Source organism: Pimephales promelas, chromosome 6, assembly GCF_988280905.1.
Source record: "Pimephales promelas chromosome 6, fPimPro1.hap1.1, whole genome shotgun sequence".
NCBI lineage: Eukaryota > Metazoa > Chordata > Actinopteri > Cypriniformes > Leuciscidae > Pimephales > Pimephales promelas.
The window spans coordinates 30,943,962-30,968,689 of NC_142774.1; the positions used below are offsets into that span (position 1 = coordinate 30,943,962).

The window sequence follows — 24,728 nt, forward strand, 5'->3', positions numbered from 1 at the left end:
GAAGAGAGGATGAAGTCATTAGAGTTTGACTTGGGTTCTGTAACAATTAACGTTGCCGAAAATAGGACAGAATGCACGTGCTGTGCATCACAGTCCACGTTTTTTTGTTGATAGATAGTAAGAGGACTTGTTTCTTTGTGATAACGTGCAGCAAAACTTTTGACAGCAGAACTGACAGGGGAGATAATGAAGAGATAATTAGAGTGGGCAATCAATGAGAACAGCAGCGCTATTCTTCTCCATTGTCAAAAATAAAATAGTACCCTAATCAGTTCATTTCAGCGATCTGAACAATAGAATCTGTTAGCTCTTTGCCAATGCATTTACTTAAAGTGAAAATAAATGCTTAAAACTGATTTAATTCCTTACACAATGTGTACTTTACCTCAAGGTGCTGGTGTGCTCAGTCGTGGGTCTGCAATTGAAGGAGGGGCCTATGGGAATTTTAAATAACATACATAATTCATTTGAAAAAGAAGTAATAAAAACAAAAGTGTATATATATAAGTGTGTTTATATATATATATATATATATATATATATATATATATATATATAAACTATATTAACTATATTAACTATATTAACGTTAACTATATTTAAACAACTATAACTATAATATAAATAATAATATAACTATAATATAATATAGTTCTGAATTTAAATGTGTATCTTGTTTCTATATATGATGTAAAAAAAAATATCAAAATATATTTTAAAACTTTTTCAAAAAGAAATGTTTCATGTATATGATAAAAAAAAAATAAAAAAACAGTAGGAGGCCTAACGTTACTTGTTGACTTTGACCAGTGTGTTGGCTCTCAAAATGGCTCTTCGAAAATAAAAAAGTAATACTGCTTTGTAGGAAGAATATGAAATGAATAACTTACCACAAAAAAAAGAAAAAAATTTTGTCGCTCCAAACTTGTTCTTGTCCCGGGATAAGCATAGACAGTGAAAAAAATGGACACAGCGATCCCCTTGATTTCATCAAGAAAATTGAAGCACTCACTTTCTGATAGCCAAGCATACTGCGCAGGCTCAAACTGAGCTTCATGACGTATGTGACATGAGCAACCGTTCTGACCTTTTAGTAGCTAAGCCAAGACAAATCTGAATTGAAATCTGAAACGAATCTGTTGAAATATTTTGTCCATTTGTTTTGTCTTTAAGTTTAAGGCAATGGAGTTTCCAATACAATGCAGTAAATCCAAACATAGCAAACAAAAGCAATATGAGATCATATTGGCACAGGACATTAATAGGTACTGTGATAAAACTCTAATGTCAAATGCTGATAAAAGCACTTTCATTAACCTTCAAGAAAAACTAGATCACTTATTTCTTTAAAGAAAAATTCTCAATGGGCTTATGTAAGGTCTCAGGTTAAATGGATAGAGGAAGGGGAGAAAAACACGTCTAATTTTAGTGGATTATAGAAAAGGAGACAGGAGAACAAGATAATTCATTCATTAATGATCAATGATACAGAGTGCACAGATCATAAAGTAATATCTGAAAAAAAATTATACATTTTACTCCAAACTCTATAGCCCTGAATATTCAAGATATGACTCATATCCCCAAAATAGAATTAGCCCTTAAAGAAATATGTGACTGAGATGAGAATGGCAGAATTAGATGAAGAGAATAGCAGTAGGGAAAGCACCAGGACAAGATGGCCTGACATCCAATTTTGAGCAATAGGACACTTACACAATGAAACAGGGGATAATAAGTCTCATTCCCAAACAAGGCAAAGACAAAAGATATATCAATAATATTTGCCTTATCACCTTATTGAACACTGACTATAAGCTACATGTTTTCTCATGTGAATGCTGACAGGTTGAGGAATGGTCTGGGTGATGTTATAAGTGATACTCAATCTGGTTTTCTCCAAGACAGATCTGTACATAACAATTAGATTGGTGTTAGACCTGTTAACATGCATCATCGAAAATATCATTCAGAAAAAAAATAACTGTTCTTAACAGTTGGCTACAAAGAGACGTATCTGTTTTTGAACGCATTTTATTTACTAAAATGCAAAGCTTGTCAAGTCTTACCTTCCCAGCCTCATTGGATATACCCAACAAATTAATTAAGAAGATCAATCAAGATAATTTCAATTGTTTTATGGAAAAATAAATATCAAAATAAAAGCGATACAGTGAAACCTGCCAAAGAAGATGTGTTAAATGTCATTGGCTTTGATCCATTGTATGGTACCATCAAATTAAAATGCTTACAGAATTTTGTAAAAGGTGATAATTTCTGGTTTGATTTCCCCTTCAAAATCTTCAAAATGTTTGGTGGCATACATTTCTTGTTAAGATGTGACTTCAACATTTCCAAACTACTGATTAAGCTTTCAACTTTCCATCAACAGGTTCTCCAATACTGGAAACTCACAGTACAATAACTTTACTCCTCATACAGTCCCAATATGCAATAAAAGAACTATGTTAATCAAGAGAAAATATTTTTTCTACATTTATTTACATTTATCTAATATTTTTTCTATTTTATCAAATAATTAACTCCATTAATTCTAAATGTATGTAAATGCGTGACTTCTACTTGTTTTAATGGGTGCGCGCGCTGAAAAAAACTGAACTGGAGCCAAGGGGGTAATCCATTGACCAGAAGTTGAAGCCTCGTGGGAGTTGCCATCTTGTAGCAGAACTTCACTTGCGTTAGTATTTCCATTGACTCCCATTCATTTTGGCGTCACTTTGACAGCGAATAACTTTACATCTGAGGCGTTTGAAGACCCCATTTGTCCATTATTTATTTCTAAAGAAACCTGACCGGAAGTTGCACCCACTTTATTTTTTACAGTAGCGCCCCCCGGAAACAGGTGGAAAGGCTTTTTTTTTTCCAGTGACGTTTCAAAGTTTTTAATGGGTCAATTATGCTTCTCAATGGAATCACAAAAGACCAATGTAGAACATATGCAGAGTGTGAGAAACACTTGAAGATAATTTACATCCAAAGCACAACCTGGAAACTTCGTTTTGGTGATTTCGAGTAAATGTGTTATAACCAGGACGACGTCCAGAAAGTTAGACGTGATATTTACGTTTTAAGAATGTCGAATTAACAGCGTTAAAAAAAACAATGTTTTTATGACTTTATGTAATGTTGTAAAAAAAAATTATTTATAACGTATAAAACCCCCCCCGACAACTCTCGTATTAAATACGTCGGATAAAAACGGTATCACAACCTTTTCACAACTTGAAAAAAGCATTTTTTAAAACGTTTTTGTGTTTGCTGGGTTCATAATAATAAGCAGTTATTAATATGCTATTTATATGCTGTTGTTTATTGGGGTGCATGGCTTTTATACTACTGTGGTGTTTAATGTTTTAATGGATGCATTATAGGCATATTTAAATGTAGTGATTGTTAATAACAAATGCTCAGGTGTAGCATACTAATTTAGAGCACAAGTGTTTTCAATGAGATATAAACCAGTGAGTGCTTTTTGCTTGATTTCTGCCATGCCAAATCATGTTGATATTTATGGTTTGGTGAATGTATGTGCTTATAACTCATTTATTGACGAGCCAACTTGATTTAGCACAAAAAGAAAATAAACAACGTCCAAATGACGTCTGGTGCTGGCTGGGAAGTTCAACCATGCTTGCTCGTGACATTAATTCCCAAACTCTTGTCTCTATCTAATGACTTTTATAAAAACCATTGATCTTTTTCAACACAAGTCATTACCGTCTCCATCATTTATTCTGAAGCTGTCCCATAATTCCAAACTTTTTCACGCTGACTTCACTGACCTATATATGAGGTATGAGTATTCATGTATACATGGGAATCTAACATTCTTTATCCTTATGTTGCATGTGTCATATGGCGTGTGTTTGAGTTATATTTGACTTGTGTTGATTATCCTTACAGCTATAAATGCAAAAGGCTACCAAATTTTGCCTGAGACCCCAAAGCTGAAAACGAAAACGAGACACTAAAGGTGCTTTAATAGTAGTTTCATTTTTAATAATTAGTTCTCATAATATTTCTACATATTTAGTTATTACAAGACTCAAAAATAGTTAGAATTGTAATCTTTGTCATTGTTGTTTATAAATTTCATAGTACTTTCAGTTACAGAACAGTTTCACTGCTAAAAATCAACATGTCTATGTGAGTGTTGTAATTGTGTCAACAGACTCTTCTGACAATAATTTGCACACGATGGCAATATCTTATGTAAAAATGTATAGAACAATAATAGTCAGGTCCAGGGGTTGGGTTTTATGGTTATATTTAGGTTTGAATCATACGCTCACATACATTTGACTCTCATGTCACTGTTTAGCTGTATGTTTTAGCGTTTTCTGCGCTCCAATGTGATCCAGATGCCTTGCTCTGGTCGCAGCACCAGTTCACCCAGTGGCCGGAGTTCCTCCCTCTTCTGACATGCCACTATGTTAAAGTAGCGCAGAATATAGGCCAATATAACCTTCTCCTCCATCATAGCAAACCGTTGACCTGAATATACATAAACATAAAAAAATGTTGGAAGCTAGAATAACAAATCAATGAAAAGTATGATGTTTGTGTGTAGGTCTCACCGATGCAGTTGCGAAGACCGGCAGAGAAAGGAATGTAGGAATAAGGATGTCGACCGACACAATTCTCTGGCAGAAAGCGCTCAGGACGGAACTCTTCAGGGTCAGGGAAGAAACGTGGATCACGGTGAAGGGCATAAGTTATGACGATGGCATTTGCACCTTTAGGGACTTTATAGCCATCTACAGAAGGCATATGACACACACACACACACACACACACACATACACACACACAAATCATGTCAGATGTCCATCTTTATAATTTCTCAGAATAGGAAGGACTAGCTCACCAAAAGATTGTCATTATTTAAAATATATATATATATATAAATTAGGAATGTCCGTCGGTCTGTGTGTCTGCTTGTTATCTGCATATCTCTCGAACCGTGAGTCTGATGGATTTCAAACTTGACAAGTGTCTTGCTACGGGCACTAGTAAGTGCAGTGCCATGTTTGACACTGTTTGGACTAGAAATGCAAAAGATATTGTTAAATATATTGGTAAAAGAAGCACACATTGAAGATGTTTAGAAGGTTGTGGTTTAAAAATAAACATTCGGACAAATACTGTTATGTCATATACTGTTTATACTGCACAGCCTGTTTGACCTATACTGTTCACATTGCACTCTTCTGCATTTTTGCACTTCTGGTTAGACCCTCTTCTGGTTAGGCGCAGTACCAAACTTTTTCACTATGTCACAACCAGACTCCATTACTGCCCATATAAGTACGCCTTAATTTCCATGTGTTTTGAGTGATCTGAATCATTATTTCAAAAATGTTCACACAATTTGTGAAGTAGAGATCCTATTCAGAAGTAGTATAAGTAGTTTGGTGGATTTTGATATGAATTCCACCTCTAAGAAACATACAAAGAACACGCACGTGCGTTATAGCTCACTGCGACATCACAAATTATGAATTTATTATTTTTTTCTTTATATTTAAAACATTTTCAGACCTTTTTTCTAAAATAATTGAATGGATGCTATCTTTCGCACTATTTTGGTTTCTACCATTTTTTCATGATTTTTCATGTTCATTGCTCTTTCAAAATAAAGGTCTGAACACGCCTTAGGAAAATATTCTTGTTGCAAATTGATAAACTACAGCTAAACTAGAGATTGTAAACTTTCAAATGATATATACTTTGTCAATATTACTTAAGATTTTTACTAAGATATTATTGTTTTAAAAATAAAATGGCAAACGTCCCAGTTAAGAGTGAAATTCCTCATTACTCAATGCATGCATGACTTAAAAATTAAATGAATATGAAGAGAAGACTAATAAAAGGAACTCACTTATCTTCGTATCCTCGCAGATGGTTCGGGCAAAAAATGGAACAGAGGGGAAGAGACGCAGAGACTCCTTTATCACACACTCCAGATAACGCAGTTTCTTCAGATCCTCTGTGTTAACAGGCCTCTCAGACTCGCCTGACACACACATTGCAAAAATGATTGAAATGAATTTCAGGCTCTTTTTATGTCACAACAATGTTTTAACTATGCTGGGTGTTTAACTGCATAATATGAACCACAAATGCGCTTAACACACCAAAAACCTCAAATAGTTCTTGTTGGGCCTTTCTTTGGATTTCAGGATGGGAACCTAACAAGTGTATGGCCCAGTTCATGGCAGCCGCTGTAGTGTCATGACCCTGCAAAAATGTTGCAAAATTGGTAATTGAAATAAAGCCATAAGGATATAACAGCACTCTAACATGAAGTTATTGTAACAGTTCCTGCCTCAAACATAAAGGTGTCCACTTCCTCCTGGATATCTTTGTGAGTTAACTTTTTCCCATCCTCATCGGTTGTTTTCAACAGCATGTCTAAAAAAGCCCGTCTTTTCTTCATGCCCTGATCTGATTCGCTGTCGGACTCAATGTAGGTGATGTATTCTGCCCTTTCATAAATCACCTGTGTCAGGAAAAAACAAACAGGTGATCAGAATGCAGCCTTGACTAGATTGAATCTAGACTGAATGTGGACGGATACCATAGGCACTTACACTCTCTGTGAAGGAGTGAAGGACCTTCAGACTACGGTTGTGTTCTCTGCCTTCGCCAAAATAGTTATACACAAAATCAGGCCAGTACCAGGGCATCCTCTGGCGCCTAGTAATGATGTCACTCATTCTGTACCAAAGAGAAAAAAGGTACTTGCAAGTAATTGACCCTTTTCAGAGACGGTGATGATGTTTTCACAATTATCAATAAGTCAATTAAAAAAAAAAAAAGTATATGTATATATATATATATATATATATATATATATATATACACATCATCTGAAAGCTGAATAAAGAAGCTTTCCATTAATGTATGTTTTTTTCAGGATAGTACAACTATTTGAAAATCTGGAATCTGATGGTGCAAAAAAAAAATATAAATACACTCAAAAAAAGATCTGTTGAATTCAATTATTTTTTTATTTTTTATGTAGACAGGTTCCACATAACTGGGTTATGTTAAACAAACATAATAAAAGTAATGTTAAGCGACCCAATTAAACGAACTGAGTGTTAAATGAACACTGAAGCAGTGTTAAAGTTAATGAAATAATTAAGTGAATAATTGAGTGAAGATTGAGCATTATTGAAGACACCTGATGTTACCAAGCAGAATCACTGAAGGAGAAAACCGTCATTTTAGGTCACCATTCAGTATTTGTTTTAGTTGGGCTCTTGACCCTCACGTCATTAACTTTAGTTTTTGTTTGGCTGCTGTATCTGAGTTATAACAGCCAGATGAACAAATAAAAAGGTGATCTGATGGTGTTGATTGTGTTTTATAATTATTATTTCACAATCATTTGACCTGAACTTGTTTAGGTCACCCAATTTCTGAGTTAAATTTACCTTATGGATTATAGCGGTACTGTCATTAATGTAGAGCATACCATTTTTAGCATTTTCAATTAAATCCAAATGATCAAATCAATAAAAAAAGAAACATTTAAAGAAAAAACATTGTATGCAGAGACAGACATCAAGAATTACCGTATGAATCTCAGCTATGGTGACAAACAGATCACCTCTGAACAAAAGCTAATTATTTTTTCATGCAGCAATGCATGATGGGAACCATTAATGAGTTTTGGTTGGTGACACCCAGAATGCACTGCAACATGCTTTATCTTTGTCACCATTGTTGAGATTCACAGACTGATTCTTGACGTCTTTGTATGATGTTCTTAATGTCTACATAAACTATTTTTTAAGAAGTTTCTTTTTTTATTGATTTTATCATTTGGATTTCACTACAATGGCAATGATGCTTTAATCCATAAGGTAAACTTAACTCAGAAATAGGGTTCAGGCCTATATGAGTTCAGTGATTCAGGTCAAATGATTATGATATAATGACTATGTTAAAACACAACCAAAACCATCAGATCACCGTTTCTTTGTGTTCATCTGGCTGTTATAACTCAGATAAAGCAGCCAAACAAAATTTAAAGTTAATAATGTGAGGGTCAAGAGCCCAACTAAAACAAACACTGATCACCATAATGGTTACTCAAAATTCCGGTTTCCACCTTCAGCGATACTGCTTGTTAACATCAGGTGTCTTCAATAATGCTCCAACATCACTCAATTATTCACTTATTTCATTAACTTTAACACTGCTTCAACATTACCCAGTTACTGTATGTGCAGTCTGTTGACATAAAAAAAAAGTTGTTTAAAGCCAAAATATCAGAACCTGATGACAAAAAAAAGTTTATTTATAATTAATGTGTTGAAGTTATATGAACAAATGATGTTTGTTTAACGTAACCCAGTTATGGGCAACCTTTTGATATAAAAAAAGTTAAGTCATGGAACCTGTAGACATAAAAAAGTTAATTAAAGCCAACATTTTTTTTTGAGTGTATTGAGAAAATCGCCTTTAAAGGTGCCATCTGCAAAAATTGAGGTTAAAATATCCCAAGAATGAGCTACACGCATCAAAAGAATGAGAAGAAATAAGGTTGATGATGTCATTAAAAAAATGACAAGTTATAGTGCTGCCGAGATATTAACCTGAATTAGCATGGTAAATTACTAGCCCCGGCCCGGCAGGTGTCGTAATACCAGTTTCGGCCATGGGAGGCGGTATGCGGGCAGGCAACATTACCACCAGCCAAACTGGCTGCAATAGACGAGTAAGTCGGCGGCTTGTGTGTAGATATGAGCTTTTGCAAGCGAGCTATAGTGTTGTGCTGAACCGTAAGACTGTTTTGCCAAATGATCTTAGAGTTTTGAGAATGTAATTTCTGTTTCAAGAAATGAGCCAAACCAATGGAGAAAAACTGTAAAAAAAAAAAAAAAAAAAAAAAACATGACAAGGAATAAAAACTAACTGGCCAACCCAGATAAATACACACAGTCATTTGCACAGATACAAACCAGTATTGATTTGTACTCAGATGTACAGTCCAATCTATCTACGTAATACCCACCACCCTAAATACCCCTGCCATATTAACACTAATGTAAAAAAAAACACGTACCTGTACACACTGCGCACATACTCCGAGTCATAGTTGCTCTGTGCATAGATCTTCTTCCCCATAGCAGTCTCTGAAATGCAAACCAGATCTGTTTTTAAGTTTGACATTTGCTCTACATCCTCAAAGTACTTTCTATTGTCATTATCACTAAAACCACCATTAACACACAAAACCGTGTACCTTTAACATCAGTCCAAAATGTATGAATTATCTATACCCTGAAGCATACATATCAGACTATCAGTACCTAGCCTGTTAACGGTCAGTGTCCAGGTAGCTTGACACTTGGTGGCCATTTTTATTGACTATCACATATAAGAGTAATTATCATAAATATAATTTGAAACCTTAGCTGTAATTCATAACTTGAAATTGGACATTGCATTACCATGAAAACTGTCATTTATAACCTTTTAGCAGGCTCAAACAGACTCAAAAACATATAGGCCAACCATGAATTACAACAATTTAAGATCAGATCTATGCTCAAAAAGAGGAGTATCGGTTAACAGGTTATGGTTAAAGTGTATTCAGAAAATCACACAAACCACAGATGATGTCAAGGGCGCAGAGAGTGATGTGGTTAAAGCAGTTGAAAGGCCCCTTTCCAGCTTGCTTCTCTAGTTTCTCTATGAGCACCTCCGCTTGCTCATTCATCACCTCAAGGAACTCAGTTAGTATAGAGAAATGAAATGTTGGAGTTAGCATCTTACGTCTGCGTCTCCACTTATCCCCAGTACTAATAGAAAGGAAAATAGAAGGGAATTTAAGACAGATATCCTTTATATCAGTGTGGATATTATTCACATACTTAATGGATAATTTGATCATTATTTGCAAAGGGATAATCCTAACATGTTTACGCTTTTATTAAGAGTGAGTTAGTCAACAGTTTACCTGGTGAGTAGTCCTGTTCCCAGCCAGGGGTGCAGAAATTTGTACGCGTAGGCCTTGTCCATGTGAACAGGGTTGTTCAGCACTGTCTGTATTATGTGTTAGGATTTGCCAAGAGCAACATTTAAAACAGAAGTGAGGACTTGTAAAACTGACAATCGTAAAACTCAACAAAATTTGACAGGTTTCATAAAGACTGCGTCATAACACTAATTTCACAATCTTGTCTTTTTTCACAAGTGTGAGGCATCTTGTTGCTGATTTGAGTCTTTTGTACACAGTGAAACTTGCACTTCTTTTTACTTTTCATTGGACTTTAAAACTCCATATAAAATTATCTTTTTAATATTCTCTTCTAATCTTAAACATGTATTATCTTTGTAGTTGTACTTATCAACTTTGTTATGCTGTCAGAGAAGTTCACAAACCCAGGTTATCTTCATCTTCAAACATTTGCTCATATCGTGAAATATACTGATATTATACTGATAGGCCAGAAACCCTGGTCAAAGGTTAGTATTTCTGTCTACATGCAAGTGGACAATACAGTACCTCGATAGTCTCAGCATGGTATAAGAGTAGAAATGGGACCGGTCCAATCCATACTTTAAGCAGAGGGGAATTCCGGAATTCATTTGTGTAGCCAACCAACTGACAAAAGAAATCTGAAAGAAAGTTTTTAACTTTTTTATTTTTTATTTTAATGCATTTGAAGGGTTTTTTATGTTTAATTGAATAGAGACTGGGGGTAGTAGTCACATTGGTAAGGTGACAAGTACAGTATATATTTCAAGTGTGTAACTTTAAGTAAAATTATTTCACAATCACTTATGCAAAAATTTACTATTGAGACACCTAGTCCCAGGCTTAAAATATGCCAAGGTAAATTGTATATTTTAGTGTTTTTAACTGATCACGATTTCTTTTACGTCTTCCCTTTGTATTGAGAATCAGATTTTGGAACAAGTTTCTAATTTCAAGAAAAACATTTTGAGAAAATAAAAGCTCTCATTTGTAATTTCTCAGAAATATTTTTGAACTGGGAAAATCTGTCTGATTCATTTGCAACAAACACATGACCTGCCAGAACTCACACCGAATGAAGTTGATTTTTTAAATAGAATAGTCTTTCAATTAATATGGCATAAAGCTGCACTGATGAGAATTACACATTGGCCAATTAGGGAAAAAAAATAAAAATTCAAGGAATTATAGCAGTGCATTATAATCATACTTTTATAATTTACTTGAAAATATTTTCATTTATAAATTTCATTTTTATTGATCAGGTTATAGCAGATTAAAGTCGGACGGCCTGAAGATTTTATGGGCAAGGGAAATGGACCGATATAAAGCTCTTCTTACCTCCCGCGTTTGATTTAAACTGTAGCGCGTTCCCAATGAATGGATATGTGTTTCCAATGCTCGGGATGGGCTTCAGCTCTTTCCAGTTGTGCAGGTAGTTTTTCAGCAGCTGGTAAGTGATGTATGTCAAGAGAATAACGCATACTGTTGCGGCCACGAACCCAAAGGTATACGCACCGCCAAACATGACCATCTTGACAATGAGATGCACGACCGGCGAGTTGTCTGTGTCTCTATCAGCTCCCCAGTGAATTTACTGGACTTTGGATCATCCTGAGCAATAATTACACAAGTGCTGGGTTAACCCACTGAAATGACTAAGAATTGCATAACTGTTCAAAATAAAAATGTTCTTTGAAATGACACAATTTTAAATTAGAAAGTTTGGTGTGTTTATGTTGTGAAATTCCCAATGGGAATTATTGGAAGGACTATAGGCTACAATAGGATGTTTGAAGCAGATACGTTTAGAGTGAATGTACCGAAATAATACTTTGTATAGAGATCTGCCAGAAAAATCACCCATGATTAATGGCCTAACTGATTTGTAGAAGGATCTGATGACCAAATAAATTGCAGTTCACAAATTTATAAATCGAGTGAGCCCAGAGCAATTTGTGTCCACAATGTACGTTTTAGCGAAATCTAGTCAGACCACCTCCCAAGATGCTCTTGGGTTGGTTCAGTCCAGATCGTTTGAAGTGCTCACATATCGGCAAAAAGACCCCTAAAAAGGACCAAGTGTGACAACTCATTTAAGGATGTGTTCACACTTGTTGATAGCATCTAGGCTACAGTGCACGAAGACATATTTGATGTCTGCAAGACGTATTTTTTAGTGTTTGCTCACTGGCAATATGTCATTAAGATTTTCCTGTAAGATGTCAAATAGACATTTAGAAAATGTCTTTAACATCTTTATGATTTAGAATGTATGGACAATTGAAGAATGGTTGTACACAGAAGATGCTTTCCAGACAGTGTGATGTATGTACAAGACATTTTGAAGATGTCCTATCTGGGTTGGTTGCATGACATCATGACTGTTGCGTAAACATACACACCACTTTCAAGTCAAGTGGCATGTTATCTATACGCATTTTCAGTTATCCGCATGTATGTCTACGCTGTTAAATGTCCGAGTTATTCTGCGTGTATGTACCCTACACACCATTAAATGTCCGAGTGAAACGTAGTAAAATGTAGATCTACATCTGGGGAGTGATATTTTTTATTCTAGGATGGTAGAGGAAGACTTGTGAATGCTATTAACCTCACTGACAGGTAGGTTTAGGGAGCGTGCCGAGAATTTATTTAATATATGATGAGATTGTTCCAGTTCATGTGGTGACCGCGCCTCGCCGGCGCCTCCATGTCATGATTATATTGTCTGCTATATTTGCTTCTTATTTATTAAATCCAGGCAATTGGTTAATGAAAAAAAAAATTATTAAAATTAAGATACAATTTATACAAAACGAAATTCACTTTAAAGAAAGGCTTTCTACAAAACAAAACATATGAAGTGGTCAAAATCATGCCAGAACCACTCCATCCATGTCTCCCGATATTCTACTTGAAAATGCATTTGTTTGATAAAAATGCATTTTCTCAGCTTTTTGTCCAGAATGTTGTGTTTTTGACAAAACCCGCCTCTGTTCAAGTAGCAATAAACAAGATAAAATAACATAGTTTTTGTGTGTTTAAAAGAAGAGGCTCAGATCTTTATTTTGATATATAGCATCTTTATATATTCATAGAAGAAAATATTCTGCAGGCCATTCAATTTTAGCGAAAATCGTCAAAAACCCTGGTGGTGGCTGGCAACTTTTTTAAAAATACTGGCAGGGAAAGAGTTAAGACAAAGATTGTGTTATAAGGGGTAAGAATTTTGCATTAAATTCTATTTATATTTATATTAATTCATATTTATTCTCCAAATAAATTGATTGAGATTCACAAATAAATGTAAAGAGTTTCACAAAATGAAGAAAATTCACAAATAATTAAAAAGAGATTTCCAAAAAATAATAATAAAGAATACTAATGTGTTTTATGACACAAACACATCATGGCATTCATTTGTGAATCGCTTTCTTTGCGTTTGTGAATTGCTTTCTATGCATTTGTAGATCCCCGCACGCATTTGTGGATTTAGAAACACTTCTAGCGTCAAGATGTGCAGACAAGTTCACAAATAAGTGGAATCCACCAACCATCTAACATAAGCCATCAGATAACAGTCATTTGTACTGATCACTCTCATGCTCCAACCAATCTTTAAAATCAGGTTGGTCTTGCCCCAAAATAAAGGTGCGTTTGCAATTATTATTTCAACTTGTAAGAAGTGATATCCGCGTGTATGCAAGAGATACAGCTTGTAACTTAAGAGGTCTGTCTTGTGAACTTTTTGTACCACACGACTGCTGTATCACCTGACTACTGCAGGTTCATTTAGGTGTTGATAGTGATGCCATAGAAACAAATACATTTCCATTCTCATCTTCAGACATGTCGGTTACAACATGGCGTGAATGCAGCATAACTTTGCTCATTCATCTGCATTGGTTCAAATAGGAAGCATAAGGCCCATTGAAGTGGTACAGGGATTTTTTATTTTTTTTTAATTTGGATTGCATTAAACCATTAGACTGTGTATCAAATCAAGCTGGTATTAGGCTATACTTTATGAGCCTTTGGAAATGCCAGAAAAACAACGCTTAACATCTCTGTTGTGGGAACAACACACGTTATTCAAGACAGAACAGAAAAGCATGCTAGCACTTTAGTTCACAGTCCTGTTCCATGTACATACATTTTAATCATAATAACTGGGTGAAATTTTTACATTGGTAAAGGTTGTGGCTGTAATTAATGGTGTCTGGATTTAAGAATGCAAATATTGCATTAAAATGTTGCTATCGTTTGTTTTATCTTCCTGCGTACATGTAAAGCATAACGTGAAGTTTGGCTAGGTTGCTATGACATAAGTTTCCTCCGTCATTAAAGCATGAGAAAAGAAATGTCTAAGTTGCCAGGATACGGTGATCAGAGTTGCAGTTATTCAGCTCCACGGGAGAGGGAGGCATTGTGCACGTAAAAGTATTGTTGGGTCGCCAGGGACAGACAAAACACTGAAGCTCATTCAAGGACAGGTTATTGTTTTAAATGTTTTATTGCTGTCTTTATTAGTGTTAAGTTGAACGTTGTTAGACACTGTAAGCTACTTACAGATCATGCACACGTTAATCATAAAACCAGTAGCCTTATTATTTTTAAATGTATCAATTTAAACAAAGTTAAACTGAAGTAGCTAAATAATTATCATATTTTATGTTTGTATATTATATCCTGTATAATATAGCCAAATAATTGTATTGTAACTTTGCACTTACCTCTTCTGTTAGACTTAAAATTGAGCGCGTTGCCTAGGAAAGGGTAAGTTGGACTAATCCCTGGGACAGGTTTTAGTTCTCTCCATTTGTGCAAGTAATCTTTAAAAAACTGATATGTTGTGAAAGTCAAAACAAGTAAAAGTAAGACAAAAAATAGAAATGCGTATAACAGTTCACCAACTTCCACATGCATTTTGATGTTTTGTAAGATGTGTAGTGCAGTAGTGTTCCAGAGATCATCGCCTGTTAAATGGCTACTTGAAAATGTTGTTGGCTACAGTACATCCCCCTAAAGACATGGGACGTGCTTAGGTTTTCAAATAGCCTACACAAAATGACTCTCCTAGTTTATTTTGCATAAGCCACAATCTTTATTTAATATGGAATAGAAATGACAAAGAGACCTCTCTCTCTCTCAATATATATATATATATATATATATATATATTGAATAAATACAAAATATATAAAAGGTGTTCATTACGCCAGACACCTACATGAACACGTTACGGTTGGTTTTATGACTTTAAGTCGTTCTCTTCAAATGCTATTGAAGTTAGAAACGTGTATACCAATGTCGCATGTAACTTTATTCTGTTCTGGTTCTGTTGTCAATCCGCGTTCAGTGACGCTGCTGACGCTGCTGAGTGCTGACGTGTATCTGGTGTGCCGGAGCTTTGTTTACAGTGTGAGGGAGACGCACGCTGTAAACTAAACAATCTTGGCAAACATGTCTAAGGATTTCGACACAGAGGAAGCCTTGCATTTTTTGCCCAGCCATATTTATTTGACCCAAATACACAGACACGCCAGATAAAACGTCGGCAGCGTCTTGCATCATCAGTGTCACTGCGGACTCGTGAACGTGGATTGACAGCAGAACCGGAAGACAAAACAATGCTGAATAAACCATAAAGTCATAGTTTTTGTTATTTTTGGACCAAAATGTATTTTCGATGCTTCAAAAAATTTCTAACTAACCCATTGATGTCACATGGACTACTTTGATGATGTCTTTATTTCCTTTCTGGACAAGGACAGCATACATTTTCAATGGAGGGACAGAAAGCTCCCGGAATAAATCTAAAATATCTTAAACTATATTCCGAATATGAACAGAGGTCTTACGGGCTTGGAACAACATGAGGGTGAGTCATTAATGACATAATTTTAATTTTTGGGTGAACTAACCCTTTAAGGCAACTAAACAACCAAGAAAAATATATGTCTACCTCAAATGTAACATCGGATCAGTACATCCACATCAGGGGAATAACGTAATCTCATTCACGGTAGAGAAAGATGCATGTAGGCTACACAGGAAAAGTAGCCGTGAAGATTTAACATAAAAGATTTAACATAACAGCCATCATAATGATGATAAATTATACACAAATACCCTTGAAGGTGCAGTGTGTATTTTGTAGCGACATCTAGCGCTTCGGTTGCGAGTTAAGTGCACTAAGCGAGCTCGAAGAAGCTACGGAGCTACGGTGGGACAAACATATTGTGGCACATACTGCGCAGACACAGAAATAGGAGCACAGAAAGTTACCAACGCTGCCCCGCAACTTTAAGTAATAGAATAGCTTCAATACTGAATCGCTAGAGTACAATATTTTTCAGCAACTGGGGTTTACATCCATAGACAGTAAAATAAATGGACACAACGACCCCATAGACTTCAACGGAGAAAAGTCAGGTCAATTAGAAGCAAGGGGGTAATCCATCCGCTGGAAACTGAGTCGCTATTGTAGCCATCACCTGCTGTTAGCATTCCATTGACTCCCATTCATTTTGGCGTCACTTTGACAGCGAATAACTTTACCTCTGAGGCGTCCAAAGACTCCATTTGTCCATTGTACTGTCTGCAGTATTACATTGTATGTGCGCCTCGAACACACCAGGCGCGGGTAATTTCTGTTTGATGCTACTTCTTTAATCTTATTTTGTTTAATAAGTAACGATGTGGACTGTAGAACATGTGACAGACAGTTACGAGTTTGATTTGGAGATAAAGTCTGAGTTGTGAGATGCCAATCGCCTCTGTGAGTCTGTCTGGCCTCTGCATTAACTTCAACTGTGAGCTATCCCTATTTTTCTTCCTGACACAACACGTTACAAGACCTTAAAAAACATCAAACTTACTAACATGAAAATGCGGACTCTGGCTTATTATGCACTAAATAATGTTATCGCATAATCTTGTTTTTGAGGGACTGTTTAGAAATAAACAATGGACAAATAGAGTCTTTAAACGCAGTAGACTGAGACGGACTGAGACGGGCTAAGAAGAGAGCCAAGACGGACTGAGACGGGCTAAGAAGAGCGCTGAGACGGACTGAGACGGGCTAAGAAGAGCGCTGAGACGGTCTGAGAACGATGTAAAGATATTCGTTGCCAAGTGACGCCAAAATGAATGGGAGTCAAATGGAATGCAAACAGCCGGTGAAGCCTTGTTAGCCAATAGCGGCCCCCGGAAAGACTTTAGTTTCCAGCTGGTGGATTACCCCCTTCGGTTACATAGCTTTTTTAAGTGGTTAATGGAGCACTGATCAGACACAGTGTGTGGTTAGCTGTGCATGAAATTATTTTAATGCATTTCGCGTCGAGCGGCTCTTTGCTTCCACGTTGTACATTAACATTGTTTATTACACGATTTTAATGCACGAGGTGGAGGCAAAGAACCGTCTGAAGTGCATTAAAACAATTTCATGCACCGCTAGCTGTGGATTACCCCACTTATACGATGGTCATTTTGCCAGCACTTGACCACTTAAAGCTGGCATTAATGTTTGCAGTGCAATATTTGACCGGAAGGTTAAACTGATGGTTATTTTCGACAGTTACTCGTTAGCTCTGCATTCTGCCTGCATTGAATCAGAGAGATAAAGTAGTATGTAAGATTACATTTACTTGAATTAATTAATTATATCATTTATTTTAATTAATTTTCGAGAGAGAGACTCGTATCCATCCGTATCGGTCTCTCTCCATTAACAATGAAGCTAATAGTTTTTAATTACTTAAAAAAGCGATGTAACCCCCTCATTTCTATACTCAAACATAAGCTGCTTTCTTAGTGACATCATTGGTATTTACATTGTTTAGCATTAACACTGATTTTAAATACAAAGAAAGAGCAACATTTATCATCAGTTTCTTACTAATTACTCCTTCCCAGGTTGAAACAATCAAATAATCAGTACCAGAGGCAACAATTTGACAGGAACCATCACTCAATATTATCTGACCTGCAAATTCTTTTCAACTTTAAATGTGTTAAGAAATATGAAAGTAAATAAACAGAGAATTCAAGTATGAACTGTTAGTACAACGATTGAGGACCTGGCACAAAATAAACAGTATGGAAAAAAAAATTCTAGTTAAGGTTGTTGGTGGAGGCTAATGCTGAACGAAGTTTCTGATGGAAAGCTGGGATACGTTCCCTGTGTAAAGGCCAGTAGAGAATACAGCAAGGTTTCAGCATGCCACGACGAAGATGCAGAGAGCGGTTCAGATTGTAATCAGTAACATCTTGCAAGAAAATCAGAATCAATGAGTCACGATTCTTCTCCATTACCTGGTGAAGTGCATGATGTACTTTGAATCTGCAGAGAAAGGAGGAGAAAGTGTAAATACTTCTGAACTTTTTGCTGAAATACCTGTGCATTTTAACAACTTGCTGTGTTGTTTTTTCAGGATCTGAATCTTTACCTTAAAGAACCGAAATAGTAGTTTTTATTTAATTAATGGTGACTAAATATTATTGGAGTAGGTATGCATTTTTCTTTCTATAGATAGAGAAGTTTTACTTACTGCCTACACCATGGATCCTTTAAAAGCATTTCTGTGATAACAAAAATGATCTTCCTTGATTTTCCCATGTTCTCAATAATGGTGTCAAGTTGAGAAAAGCCAGGTATTGCATCTCTGTCTTCAAGGAAAAAAATAAATTTTTCGTCCTCTAGGGGGAGCAGGCTTCGATCCACCCATGGTCTGTCCTTAGCAGTGTGAATGATATAAGCATCAAACACATATCTACCTTCAGCAACGCTTTCATCCTTCAGCGACCCCAGCATACGGTTTACCATTATGCTCCAAAAGAACTGGATTCTCCATCCTTGGAAGTGCACCAGGAAAGCTGTAAATAACAACATTAACACGGCTGTACTACTTAAAATGTACAGTGCCTTAAAAGGTGTCATATCCTTGCAGGACAATGGGTCAAAGTTCATGACGGAGCGGTTAAAGTAGGCATTTGGGGTGTTGCAGATGTAACTTTGAGGAAATCCAGGAACGCTTGCATTGGTTGAGTTTAGCCACTCAGAGAACCACAGGATGCTCTCACAGGTGCAGTCAAAGGGGTTGCGGTCCATGGAAAGTTCTGTCAGGTTGGACAGCGGCACGCCAAACGTGGCGTGTTGGACGGATGTTATAAGGTTCTTTTGAAGATGCAAATACTTTAAAGACTGTAGGTCATCAAAAACAGACGAATGCAGCTGATTCAAGAGATTACCACGGAGACTTAGCTCGTGTAAATTAGAGAGGCCACGCAAAGCATCAAGTGGAATCTCATCCAGGCCATTGTAATCCAGATCCAGGAGAGTCAGCTTTGTTGCATCCTTGAGGAAAAACACTGGACCACCTGGGTTGGCTGTTTTCCACAACCTAGCCAAGTTGTTGTGCTGCATTTTCAGCACTTTCAAACGATACAGCCCTGTCAGCATGCCGGCATTTATGTTTGCAACATTGTTATTACTAAGATCTAGAACTGTGAGGTTGACTAGTGGCCTAAATGGAGATTGTTCCATATCTAGGCTCCCTTTTAGGGCACGACCTAGCTTTAGAGTCCTCAACGTAGGGACGTGGATGAATGATGCATTAGTAAGGGAAATACTTTGCTGGTTTATAGACATGTCGATCTCTTTAATGCTAGTTAGGCCCTCTAACTCATCCCCTTTCAACTGCTGATTAATGAAGTTTCGGCCAAGTAGGAGTGTAGTAAGGTTGCCCAACATTGAAAAGGCACCAGGCCCCAACTTGTTTATACCCATGGCTGTAAGATTAAGAGTCTCAAGGAGTGGAGATTCTTGCAGAGAAGCAAAGGTTTTGTTTGTGACTGTCTTCAATCCTGTGATGCTCCAACTTAAATCCAGAGTCTTCAGGTGCGGAAGTCCAGAGAAGATGTGCTCCGTTATCTCTCGGAATGCAGTATTTTCCATACACAGATGCTCCAACTGGACTAAATGGTGGAATGAGAAGTCTTCAATAACTGGTAAGGATGATGTATGACTCTTAATCAGTGCTTTCTGCAGGTTAAGCTGCCTTAGATTTCCCAGTCCACTGAAGGTGTCCTTAGTTAGGTGTCTAAGGGAGTTATGCTCCAGGGATAGAGATTCCAGTCGGGGAAACCATTGAAAGGCACCATCAGCAATCTTTGACATTGTGTTGTAGCTGAGGTCAAGCACTGTAACGTTAGTCTTGTCTAGACCTTGAAAAGTCATGTTTGTGAGTGATCCTTGGAGAGTGTTCTTAAGGGAAAGGTTTTGCAAGGCTGTGCCAGCAAGTTCTGTGCAAAGATTGGTGACAAACTGAGAGCTGAGCCTGCTGTGATCCAGAACCAAGTCAGATATTCTAGCAATAGCCTGGAAACAGCCATTCTCGACCTGAGTTAACAAAACAATTGAAAAAGAAGACAACGTTTGTTGGAGTGAGCATGGTAGAGCTAAACCAGGTTCAAGAAACTACACTTTTTAGCATGACATTGAAAAAAAAAAAATAAGGCTGCACAATAATCACAATGAACATGCTCTGTGATCAGTAGTAGATGCTGCTCCATCTGAAAGGGAAGGGAAGCATTTATGAACCTCTTGTCCAACATTTAATAACAGACAACATTTAATAAATCAATCAAAGCGTTTCAATCTTCTGTTTATTCAGCTATACAGCGATAGTTTGATGTAGGGGTGGGCAAAGTGGCAAAAATATCATATCGTGATTGTTTTTCAAGTTGGTTTTACTATTTTGCAAGTGGCTGAGCATTACAGCCAAACTCATGTCCCTATTAAAAACAAAGCCTTAGGTAACAAAATATTAAATAAAAAAGAATGGCAGACATTTAGGCCAAAGTGGCGAAGATAAAAGCATTTGTAATTATTTTCTTAGATCCACATTACACAAATTAATATACAAATTCAATAAACAGTGCTTTATTTTTTCAGATACAGTAGGTGTATTTAGCAGTAGCATTGAAGAACGTAATTAAATGAACAAATATTAAAATTAAAACACTAGACTTAACTGTATAAATTATACATCGATTCTTATTAAAGCTATTATTAAAGGTCTCAGTAAGAGTGATTTTCTGTTTGTGTTTGGTTGTTTTATTAACATTAAAGGGATAGCCCCCCCCCCCCCCCCCAAATAAATAAATAAATAAATAAATAAAATAATAATTTGTCATAATTTATTCTCTCAAGTTGTTTTAAACCCGAATAAGTTCCTTTCTTCTGAAGAATGTGGGTAACCAAACAATTGCTGGTATAGTTTTTTCTTCCATGGAAGTCAATGGGGACCAGCAGCATTGAACAACTTTTATTTTCAACTTATATGTTCAGCACAAGAAAGAAATTAAAACAGATTTGGAACAACATTAAAGTAAGTGAACTATCCCTTTAAGGACAAGCGGCAGCATGTCCTTAAAGGGATAGTTCCAGATTTGTTTGCTTTTACTTTAGACATAACCAACTCTGTTTATGTAAACCTTGTGTGTATTTGACAGTATTAACGCAATGAGACTCTAAAGATAACTTAGTCCAGTAACCAGGCGCTGACAGGCTGTTAGTTCCTGTGAGCTTCGGGTGTACGGCTCAGAAAAACACACGTTAGGACAGTGCATAGCATGCTAATGAATTGTTTAACTGTCAAGGCTTTAAAGCACATGTAAATAATGAACTTTTTTTGAAATATTTAGTTTTAACAACATAAAATCTCATTGTTATGAGAAAAGATGTTGTTAAAATGACATAACATCTCATTATTACCACTTAATTGAGTGGAAAAAAATAATATGTACTGTATGTGGCAACAATTCGCCACCATAAAAAGAAACAACTTGGAGTCGAACCCCTGTCACTATAAGAGCAAAATGAAACTGTGACCCGTGCACGCAGTCCAATGCCCTATTGAAGGTGATAAATTCGTTGGAAAAATCCAAGCGTACACAGAGCTAAAATCATACTACATAGATTATGCACATATGATAAAGGGAAAGGGGGAATACACGTGCCCAATGAGGAAATAAAAAAAATGACACGATAAAAGTCCAAAACTAACAATAAAAAGGACCCATAAGGTGGATCTCCATTCAGAACAACACTCTACAACATAGGTCTTTCTACCTACTTCATTACATAGTATCCGTGATAATGCATAATTTAATATTTGAAGGATTAACTGTGGACTCATGTCATCTCTGTGTTTAGGAGAAGCTTTAGTCTGATAAATGTGTATACATGAGTTACAAAGCTGTTACAATCACATTTTCTAGGTTCATTAAAAAAAAATGCATATAAACACTAATTATCTGCCTTTTAGTTTGAAGGTTAGATCAATTTGATCAGTTTTTTTTCCTCATGTTACACAAGCACTTGGTAATTATACACTTCATAAGTTAGCTTGAGATTTTTAGGTCATGTCAATAATCAGACTCAAAAGTTTTTCAACATTATTTCATCATGAAAACATTACAGCAAAGTCCAGTTGTCTGAGCACCAAATAATATGGCCCTAACAGCTTTCCAAGAAAGATAAGGATGCGCGTAAACACACACTGTGGCAAACACATACTGGAGTCTGAAATAGGCCTACTGAATGTTTTTTTTTTTTATATATATATACTGTATATATCGAGAGAGTCTAATGTGCAGTGAAAGTAACCTAACATGTGTCACATTCTGTTCCTCTTACCTTTTTAAGAGACAGAGACGAGAGTATCAGAACCTGAAATCCAGAGGAATTACTGAGGAACGAGAAGTCATTCTTTTGCAGTACAGAAAATTCATTTCCAGAAAGAACAAGGGTCACCAGGTTTGGCAGCTGAGGTTGTATGCCCAGTTTAGCAGATTTCAGTTTGTTTCGAGATACATCCAACCATGTCAAACTCTAGACAGGGAGGAAATGTTATTGAAATGTATTATCCATAAGACCATAACAGACTGGAAAATGTTACTTCTGGTTAGAGGCCATAGCATGAAATCAGTAATTGGTTCGAGTAAACTTTTGATTCTATTTCATATATTTTTCTCTGTGAGGGAAAAATGTGTCTTCATAAACATACCTTAAGAACAGAGAAGGGTTCCCCTTGTAGCTTCAGCCGATTGTCAGACAGATCAAGTTGTGTTAAATGAAAACAGTTTTTCAGGTCTTTCTCGCTCATCAAATATACTTCATTGTGTTGCACATTAAGAATTTGCAGGTGTGGAAGAGAAAGACATAGATCCTTTTCTATGGCAGTTAAAGAGTTGTAGCTGGCATCTACACTCACCAGATTTGAGTACACAAGCAAGGAAGACAGATTTTTTAATCTATTGTGAGACACATCCAATATGGTGATATTTTTGGCCAAGTTGGTTGGAACTACATCCAGATTCATATGACTACAGTCTGCTTTGGCATTTTCAATCCTACATGTTTGCTTGTGAGGATATGCAGAGCCTGCACGGTGGGCATGGAAAGAAGTGCAGAACAGGGTCAACAATATGAGTTTCATCAGTTCCATTATTTTCCTTCCGTTTAGGCTTTTCCCCCTTAAGTCAAACTGTAATAAACATAATATTGTTGACAATATTTTATACACAAAGTATAAGCTTACCTACAAGACAATAGAACTTGGTAACTTACTGAAAGAGACCAGGGCTAGTTGTAACATGAGGAAGTTGGCACAAGATTTTAAACGGAAGTTAAAACCTCAGGATAAGTGTCTTTCTTTTTTGTCTGGCTGGGTCAGGTTGTCACATTGGTAATACATATAAAGTTTATTACTTACTATAAATGTTATATTTATGGTGCATTTTTCCATTTTTGCAGTTTCATTAGTATTTTGCAGCTGAATGTAATTCATACATTGCATATAATACTCATTAAATACAGTGCGTTATACTTATGAAATACTAGGCCTATGTATATATATATATATATATATTCTTTTCATTTTTCGCAAAAGGTATTGAAAGATTTGAGATGAGACAGCTAAATCTTGCAACTAGCCTTGGTCTCCACTCTGACCTCTATTAAAGAAACATTCTACATCCCATGAATGTTATAACAAAATAATTGTTTAGACTCTTTCCAAAACTGCTAACACGAGGCTGCACATACAAGTATTGTATTTTTTATTTTTTTTTTTGTAACAAAGTACTGAAATTAAATTTAGCATGTGTGTTCATGGACTTACTTGAATTGTGACGATCTCATTTCAAAAGTTCGGCTCAAATATCTGCATGGTTAAGTGGTTCAAGAGTGAAGCAACTCAAGTCAGTCCTCTTGTAGCTTGTAGGTAAAATAGAATATTTGCATGGGGAAAATAACCTTCAACAGGGAACAATTCCTGTTTCTTAACAAGTGAAACAAAGAGAGGCGGATCCTTTCACGGAGACGTGTCCTAGATATCAAATGTCGTCATTCAGATTAATCGTAGGCTATGCAGTGCAGCCTATGCCAAATAACATACTGTATTTAAAATGCAGAATCGAATATGTTGCAAATTGCTTTAATAAAATATGCATCTGCCAGCGAAAGAAATGCAAAAAAAAAAAAAAAAAAAATTCCTCATTGTCATTATGTGCGATAAATTTAATATCACTTCTGCTTTTTCTGATATAGTTCACCCCCCCCCCCTCAAAATATTAGTAGCTTCTTGAAAAGAAAAATAGGAAGCGAGTAGCCTAATCTAAGAGGGATTTCCCCCTC

The 24,728-nt window shown here is 36.1% G+C and overlaps 3 protein-coding genes across 4 annotated transcripts in view; 1 reads left to right on the top strand and 2 right to left on the bottom strand.

Annotated features, from left to right (window-relative positions):
- sorbs2a (sorbin and SH3 domain containing 2a) overlaps positions 1-24,728 on the top strand; it is a 153,746-nt gene that overhangs the window by 52,551 nt on the left and 76,467 nt on the right. The window lies entirely within an intron of this gene.
- cyp4v2a (cytochrome P450, family 4, subfamily V, member 2a) lies at positions 3,996-15,001 on the bottom strand. 2 transcript variants are annotated; one of them, XM_089132387.1, is made up of 11 exons: positions 14,758-15,001; positions 10,550-10,662; positions 10,001-10,086; positions 9,652-9,842; positions 9,104-9,173; positions 6,618-6,744; positions 6,353-6,526; positions 6,162-6,264; positions 5,906-6,040; positions 4,599-4,778; positions 3,996-4,515 (listed from the first exon to the last, which is right to left on the bottom strand). In XM_089132387.1, exons 1-11 carry the CDS (start codon positions 14,948-14,950, stop codon positions 4,352-4,354), a joined length of 1,536 nt encoding a protein of 511 aa, XP_088988513.1. In that variant the 5' UTR covers positions 14,951-15,001; the 3' UTR covers positions 3,996-4,351. The 2 variants fall into 2 exon arrangements, with proteins under 2 accessions (XP_088988513.1, XP_088988512.1); XM_089132386.1 differs by lacking the exon at positions 14,758-15,001 and adding an exon at positions 11,363-11,614.
- Positions 18,040-24,303, bottom strand: tlr3 (toll-like receptor 3). The gene is made up of 5 exons (XM_039691410.2): positions 24,214-24,303; positions 23,098-23,577; positions 22,728-22,922; positions 18,577-20,426; positions 18,040-18,368 (listed from the first exon to the last, which is right to left on the bottom strand). Exons 2-5 carry the CDS (start codon positions 23,536-23,538, stop codon positions 18,140-18,142), a joined length of 2,715 nt encoding a protein of 904 aa, XP_039547344.2. The 5' UTR covers positions 23,539-23,577; positions 24,214-24,303; the 3' UTR covers positions 18,040-18,139.

Excerpts from the sequence above, each read along its gene's own strand:
- cyp4v2a (XM_089132387.1), bottom strand. The coding sequence starts at position 14,950 with ATGCATGTGGAAGTTGGTGAACTGTTATACGCATTTCTATTTTTTGTC. Across the intron at positions 9,843-10,000 it reads GGAACAGGACTACTCACCAG|TACTGGGGATAAGTGGAGAC; the intron begins GTAAACTGTTGA and ends CCTTTCTATTAG. Across the intron at positions 9,174-9,651 it reads CGCCCTTGACATCATCTGTG|AGACTGCTATGGGGAAGAAG; the intron begins GTTTGTGTGATT and ends TTTGCATTTCAG.
- tlr3 (XM_039691410.2), bottom strand. The coding sequence starts at position 23,538 with ATGGAACTGATGAAACTCATATTGTTGACCCTGTTCTGCACTTCTTTC. Across the intron at positions 20,427-22,727 it reads CGTCTCTGTCTCTTAAAAAG|GTCGAGAATGGCTGTTTCCA; the intron begins GTAAGAGGAACA and ends TTGTTAACTCAG. Across the intron at positions 18,369-18,576 it reads AAGGATCCATGGTGTAGGCA|ATTCAAAGTACATCATGCAC; the intron begins GTAAGTAAAACT and ends CTTTCTCTGCAG.